The sequence below is a fragment of the Giraffa tippelskirchi genome, chromosome 4 (assembly GCF_054371585.1).
Source record: "Giraffa tippelskirchi isolate mGirTip1 chromosome 4, T2T-mGirTip1v1.2.pri, whole genome shotgun sequence".
In the NCBI taxonomy this organism is placed as follows: Eukaryota; Metazoa; Chordata; class Mammalia; order Artiodactyla; family Giraffidae; genus Giraffa; species Giraffa tippelskirchi.
The window spans coordinates 94,117,155-94,124,940 of record NC_137278.1 but is presented as its reverse complement, the minus strand read 5'-3'; the positions used below and the strand labels follow the sequence as shown (position 1 = coordinate 94,124,940).

Below are 7,786 nucleotides of genomic sequence, written 5' to 3'. Positions count from 1 at the left end.
ATGATGGTTCTGCTGCTCGGGGACATGAACACCTCGAAGCCTGAAATCAGAGAAGATGTTTTTCCTTTTCGTGACGGGGGAGGGAAGAATAGTGGAACCCATAGGGGTCCGACGATTGACAGCCGTGCTCGGTGGAAAAGAAAAGCCGGGGCTCGGGTGGGAGCGCAGGAACACGGCGCCCGGAGAGAGACAGAGACAGAGTGCCCAAAATGCGACCTGGCGAAGTGCAGGAAGGGGGACCCCAGGAGACTTTTTTAGACCTTCCGTGCCGGGCGCGCGCCCCGGGTCCCCCGCGCGCGCCGTGTGGGTACGCCAGCCCCGTCCCTGGATGGATGCCCGACGCGGCCTCCGGGGCGGGGACAGCTCCGGTCACCTCGCGCCCGGCGCGGCCCGTGCGCCCAGAGCTCCCCGGCTCCGGGGCTGGCCGGTATCGCCGCGCGGCGTGGGCCCCAGGCGAGCGCGGCCGCCGCCCCCGCGGCTCCGGGCCCCGCGTCGCCGGCGGGCTCGGCAGGTGCGTCCCGCGCCAGCCCCGGGCCGGTCCTCCCGCCCAGCGGCTGCGGGCGCCGCGCCCGCCCCGCCCCGCCCCCGCCCGCGGGCAGCCCGGGGCCGGGCCTGCAGCTGCGGCGGGCGGCGGACGGGTCATGGGCCGGCGGCCGGCGGCGACGGGCGGCTGAGGGCGCCGAGGGTCCGCGCTGTGGCCTCGAGCGTCCCGTGCGCGCCCGCCAGGCGCTGCGCCTGCTAGCAGCAGGGACCCGGCGGGTGCGCCGCAGACTCTCGGCCCCGTGGCGGCGGCAGGCAGCGCTGCCGGCTCAGGGGCGATGCGCTGAGCTCACGGAGGGCCAACCGCTCGGGCTACAGCGGCGCGGGGAGCCGAGCCCATGGAGCCGGCGGGCCCTGGGCTGAGCGGGCAGGCCCCATTGCTGCTGCTGCTACTGCTCCTGCAGGCGGCGGGGCCGGCGGGCGCCCGGGCCGAGACCCTGCTGGACGCGCCGCGGGCCCGGGGCACGAGCTCCAGTCCGCCCAGCCCCGCCAGCGTGGTGGCTCCGGGCACGACGCCGTTCGAGGAGAGCCGACTGCCGGTGTTCACCCTGGACTACCCCCACGTGCAGATCCCCTTCGAGATCACCCTGTGGATCCTACTGGCCTCCCTGGCCAAGATCGGTGAGCGCGCCGGACCCGCGGGGGTGGGGCAGGGGCCCGGCTCCGGAGGGCGCCTGGCTCCGCGGCGAATTGACCTCTGAGTCGTGGCCGCCTTCCCGGGGACCCGGGCAGGGGCGACAGAGCGGCTTCATCTCGCTGAAAGGGACCTCCCTTCCCCGGGGGCAGGTTGGGGGTGGGGGGGACAGCTTTATGCTTTGGTTCTTGTAGAACTTGGCCTTGAAATAGCCTCGGAGTTGCAACCCGTACCAACTTAGCGATTCGCTGCTTCCTCTGCCTGGCATGCCCAGTGACAGCCCTCTTGGCAAAGTGGAGACCTGTTGATTGCTGGAGGAGGGGAGTGGGCTGAAATTTAGGGTCTCGCTTACTGGGAACAGGGCGCCAGTGCTGCTAGAATGGTCGAAGCCCTTGATGCTTGGAGATGGATGCACCTTGGCAGCGACGCAGGCCCTGCCCCGCACCTGACTGCTGCAGTATCTGGAAAAGGGGACCAGGAACACCTGAGTGCCTGCAGTGCGACAGGGTGTCTGGAAAAGGGACCCTGTGCCCTCCCTCCTCAGGGCCAAGGCTGCCACTCTCCAGGAAGCATTTTATTGGTGACTAAGACCAGTGAAGCCAGTTGCATGTTTAAAAATAATTAACCCAAGTTTCAAAAACTACCTTAAACTCTCATTTGGAAATACATCTCCAAATCTATTTTCTCACCTTTTTTTTTTAATTTAAAAAATTAAAATTTTTTATTGTATTGGAGTATTGGCGTATAGCTGATTAACAGTGCTGTGATAGTTTCAGGTGGACAGCAGAGGGACTCAGCCATACATATGCTTGTATCCATTCTCCTCCAAACTCCCCTCCCATCCAAGCTGCCACATAACATTGAACAGAGTTCCCTATGCTATACAGTAGGGCCTTGTTGGTTTATTCATTCATCTTCATTTATTTTCACCCCACATAAATTTTATTATGATTGTGGTGCTTTATATTATTTTTACTTTATATACTTTTTAATCTTAGAATATGGCAGTTACTGTTGTAATGATTCCAAAAAGTTAGGTGGACAGAATTTATGCATTATTGCATATGTTTTATAGATTTGCCCCTTGAAAAGACCCATGCTGTAAGGTCTCCATAAAGAATAAAAAGACACATTGCTGGCATCCTCACACCTGGAGATTGAGGGGAGGGGATGGCATATAGCCCAGTGATCATAATCCAGAAAAGTGCTAGGTGGAGTAAGACATTCAGAAAAGATAATATGCAGTGTAGGGAGAAGGGAATCACTTCCTCGTGCTGGAGAAACATTTCAACTAGGTTTTCAGGGATGACCAGAAGACGGTCCATCGCAGATGAAAGGGAACAACATTCCAGAGAAGAATAAACAAAGACATAAATTGAGAGGGAAGCGCAAAACTAGTTTGTAGAAGGTGCAAGTTGCAGAAAAGAAGCTGAATCTTCGATGTTAGATGACATTAACCAGATTCTGTTAATGGTGACCAAAGAAGACATGTGCTGTTTAGTGGCTTTGCAGCCTGTAATTGCCCGGTTTTGACATTAAAACTGGTTGAATGTTTTAATTTCCCTTGGGAAATGGAATAAGGGGGAATGGATTTCTCTGTCTATTAAGCAGATGTGCACATTTGCATAAATGTGTTGCCTGTCCTTGTAAATGCAGGTGCTCGTCTCCTCATATGGTCCTCAGGGCAACCCTGCCAGGTAGGAAGGGCAGATAGTATATACCCACTTTGTATAGGTGGAAAATAAAACTCAGACAGTTTGCACAGACACACAAAGGGGAGAGCCAAGTGTTCTCTGTTCTCTTTTTCTCTCTCTGAATCTTTGTCCCTGGCATAGTGCTTCCTTCCCCTGTTTCTATGACAGCTTCTCTGTTGCCATTTCTATTCAATTGTGGCTCTTTCTTCTGTTCCTCACTCTTGATTATCTTCATCTGATCACTCACACTAATAACAGCCGCTAGTAGGCACTTAAGTTCATTATCCCTAATTTTAACAATCATCGGGGCAGAAATGATGACCGTGTTTCACATGCAAGGAAATTGAGAGATGGGGATGTTACCTTGCTGCCGGATGGTGAGCCAGAATTCCACCCAGCTCTGCTCAGGGTCTCATCTTCCTGCGTACTCTGGAGGCTTGTTTGGTGTCAGGGTTAAATGAGAAGAGATGTGTATAACCTTCTTAGGACAGCTGGGCATGCAGTGAGTACTGAGTACTGTCACCACCAAAGTGGTGGAAGAGAAGCAGAAATTACTCTGACAGTTTTCTGGCACTACAGTTCCTTTTCCTCTGGACTGGTCTGCCTCTCGCCTTTTCCTGCTTCTGTCTTAGGCTCCGCCTTTTCCAAGTGTTCTTATCTTCAGGTTGTCTTTTAACACTTGCTTTATTTTTCTGTCATGATCTATCTTATTTGACCTTATCATGTTAATTGTACAGTGTTTTATTAAAAGGTGTTCTTGCTTGTGTGAGCTCATGGATGTATTTATCTTACCATTGGCAGTTTTCTCATCCAGATGTGTTTATATTCCCTGGCACTTTGCTGTTCTGCCCATCTCTCTGCCTCCTCCAAATTTGGAACTTCCTCTTTCCTTCCTGCATGTGATGTAGCATCCAGATGGAAACAGATGATATTCATGTCTCTTGGCCTGAAGGGTCTGAGTGGAGTAGAGACCACCGTGGTGGGTTGAGGGTGTGGTTCTCAGAGAAATAAGGATAAGCTAGTGCTGTGCTTAGTTGTTCAGTCATTTCTGACTCTGCGACCCCATGGACTGTAGCCCGCCAGGCTCCTCTGTCCATGGGATGCTCCAGGCAAGAATCTGGAGTGGGTTGCCATGGCCTCCTCCAGGGGATCTTCCCAACCCAGGGATCGAACCCAGGTCTCCCGCATTGCAGGTGGATTCTTTACCACCTGAGCCACCAGAGAAGACCAAGAATACTGGAGTGGGTAGCCTATCCCTTCTCCAGGGGATCTTCCCAATCCTGGAATCAAACCAAGGTCTCCAGCATTTCTGGCAGATTCTTTACTAGCTGAGCCACAAGCTAGTGCTTGGGGTCTTTTCTAGGTTCTTCCAGTGTATAGTCCAGCCCTGTCCATCTGCTGTAGCTCTGTTCCTAGAAGAGCTATAAAATGCCCAGGGATCCGCCTCCCTGACCCCAAGGCCCTAAACTTTCTTTTTGGCTTTAGAGAAGACTGTGCAGGTACCTAAGACATTTTTACAGCCCATTAAACAGCGGTCTGGTCATTCAGATTCTAGTTGGACTTTTGCACTGGAAAGACTGAAGCGACTTAGCATGTACACTCTGGAAAGACTATTACTTTGCAGGACTTGTATGATGTGATTAGCTCCTATTTGGGTGAGGGTGATGAATTGAGCAGTCAGTGCAGGGGGATAGGAGGTTATGGGGGAATGGGAGTGTTAACTCATGCAAAATGTTATGGTTTGTATTTGGGGCAGTTTTTTTAGCGTGTACCTATGTACCTGTGCTTACCTGCCCCAGAGAACATGGAGGAACATTGCTAGTGATTAAGCTGAATGTGGATCACAGGTTGCCCCCAATGGAGGCACCTAATAGCATTTGTGGGAGGTTGAAATCATTTCCAGTGGTGAATTCAGAATCATTTTCTAGATTGCTGTTTACTGTAACCTTAGAAATACTACAATCAGAAGTGAGAAAATGCATTTTTAGCAGTGTTGAATGATCCAGCTTTATGCTTTCAAATTGTGTTGGAGAAGACTCTTGAGAGTCCCTTGGACTGCAAGGAGATCAAGTCAGTCAAGCCTAAAGGAAATCAACCTTGGATATTCATTGGAAGGACTGATGCTGAAGCCAAAACTCCAATACTTTGGCCACCTGATGCGAAGAACTGACTCATTGGAAAAGACTCTGATTCTGGGAAAACTTGAAGGCAAAAGAATGGGGAGACAGAGAATGAGATGGTTGGATTGCATCACTGACTCAATGGACATAAGTTTAAACAGACTCTGGGAGATAGTAATGGACAGGGAAGCCTGGTATGCTGCAGTCCATGGGGTTGCAAAGAGTCATACACAACTTAGCAACTGAACAACAACTTGATTATCAGGGACAATCTACTTCCTAGTGACTTGATCAAAAAGAAAGTTCTGCAGTTGAAAAGTTTCCTAAATTGATGATGATGATGTTGTGTATGTGTGTGTGTGAAGTGGGTTAAGTAAATAAAAGAACGTAGCAGATTCGGTCCACCTTTGAAAAGTTTTGTTTTGTTTTGTTTTTGGCAAGAAAAATCTGATTTTTTTTCCACTTAGATCCTCATGCATTTGAACTCTTATTGTTCTTTCACTTTGGATGTTTATATTTTGAGTGACTTGATTTTTTTAAACAGTTATAACTGCTCAGTCTGCCTGGTAAATCCTGGACACAGGGATGGAGTTCTACAGCCTGGAATAATAGGTAGCCAGAGGATGAAGAAGAGAAAAATTTCCTAGAGTGTTCTAAGATTGTTTGTTGCTTATTTAGTCATTGTCATGTCCGACTCTTTTATGACCACGTGTACTGGAGCCCGCCAGGCTCCTCTGTCCATGGGATTTTCCAGGCAAGAATCCTGGAGTGGGTTGCCATTTCTCTCTCCAGGCCGTCTTCCTGACTGAGGGATCAAACTCATGACCCCTGTATTGGCAAGCAGATTCTTTACCACTGAGCCACCTGAGAAACCTGTTTGTTCTAAGCTTGTCTCCTCTGAATTCCTTGCCCAAGAAGTGGGTTAGTTGGATTTGTCCTAAACTGGGTGAACTTGGACATGCATTCTAACTCTGTTCAGGGTCCTAGGACAAAGCAGTGTGTCCCCTGATGTTTAAAGTAACACAGCTTCCCTGTTTGTCTCAGTGGTTTTCCAGACACCCTGTCACTCACCTTGAAGTCATGTGAAGCTGGCCTGTTTGCCTCTTCCAGGTGTCATCTCTCACTTTTGCCCTTGAACTTGGGTTAGCGTGCAGAATTTTCGTCTTCTCTTCATCCTGTTGTCTTGAAATGAAATAACTTGTATTGTTATTTTAGGGGGAAGACAAAGCAGTTTGGTGCATGAATGTTTCTCCTCTGGGCTCCAGGCAGTTCTGAATTTAAATATGAAACCAGAGAGTTTCTTTGGTTAATATCCACCTGATTGCTGAGATCTTGATCTCTGGAAAAACCCATCCTTGCCTTTGATCTGTTTCTCTTTGTTACGTTTGGTTTTCCTGAAGCGTATTCACCAACTGGTTGGTCAGTGGATGAGGCTCATGATTTTCATTTATTACTTGAACCACATCTCACTTTGAACACACCTGTAAAGCCAGGTGCTCCTGATGACGTGTGTTTGTTCCTAATAAAGCTCAAAGAAGAAGTCTAATTTCTTATTTTCTCAAAGCCACCGGCTCCTCTTATTGGGCCGACCATACTTTTCCTGTTTTCTGTTCAAAGGATGACTTCAAGGGTCTCTTTCTAAAGATCGTTTCAAATGCCTGCTAGAATTATCAACGCACTCTACCACAGACATAGTTTTGTACCTTTTAAAATAACAGCAAGTGATTTCCTACCAAAAATGTTGGTCTTTGGGTCAACTTTAAAAATGAGAATAATATTGATCGTTAATGAGATGCTTTGTCTTTTACAGAATTCTTTTGCATAGCTTGAAGTCCTAAAGAGATATTCAGAAAACCTTTTGTATAAACTTATTTGTTCCTTGTAGGCTTATAAAAGCTCACCTGTAAAACCAGGTGAATTGGTTGGTTTGTGTATGGGTATATTTTCACTAATGATTCAATTGCTTTAAAGTTTATTGTTCTGTTGGCTTATCTATGTCCTCTTAGGTCAGTTTTGGTGTTTTTATTGTTCTAGAAAGTCATTATTTCATTTGCATTTTTAAATTTATGGGAAGAAATCTATTTTTCATGATTTTAAAAATCTTCACTTTATTTGTGTTTAAGTTCTACTTTATTTTTCCTAATATTGTTATTTTTATCTTTCTCTACTTTGATCAAAATTCATAGAAGTTTATTTATTTTATTCTTTTTCAAAGAATTGCATTCTGGTAAGCTTCTAATTTATAAATTTCTGCTCTCTATATTTAATTACTTCTACTTTATTAGGGTTTATTTGTTATTATTTTTAAAATTACTGAATTGAAAGTTTACCTCATTAATTATTGAAGTTACTTGTTTTCCAATATGTTGACTCCAACCTTATAAGCGTTATTAATTGCTGAAAAAACAATTACAATTGAAAACATAATTAACATTACTTTCAATATTTTCAGTGATAAATACTTTTATGAACTGACAAGCTCCACAATTGGCATGGCTATATGACATTAGTCTTATTAAAATGAATAAAGATATTTAAATAGTTTAGTTGTTATAACTCCTAGTAAGCCATTTTCTTGTCATCATCTTGTCCAAAATATGGCTATTTATTTATTCTCATTAAATTCACAGCTGTGGAAAACTGACACTTGAGACTGTTACAAACAAAACATTTATGATACTCTGTTTTGGAGATTAATCCTTTGTTGATTGCTTTGTTTGAAAAGACACATGCGTCCCAATGTTCATTGTGGCACTTTTTCAATAGCCTGGACATGGAAGCGATCTAAATGTCCACCA

At 46.9% G+C, this 7,786-nt stretch overlaps 1 protein-coding gene across 1 annotated transcript in view; it reads left to right on the top strand.

Moving 5' to 3' along the window:
- Window positions 1-343: 343 nt before the first annotated feature.
- Window positions 344-7,786, top strand: part of SLC9A2 (solute carrier family 9 member A2) — an 85,291-nt gene continuing 77,848 nt past the window's right edge. Inside the window, exon 1 of the mRNA XM_081591457.1 lies at window positions 344-1,161. Coding sequence (XP_081447583.1) covers window positions 879-1,161 — 283 coding nt within the window. The 5' untranslated portion in view covers window positions 344-878. The remainder of the gene's footprint in view (window positions 1,162-7,786) is intronic.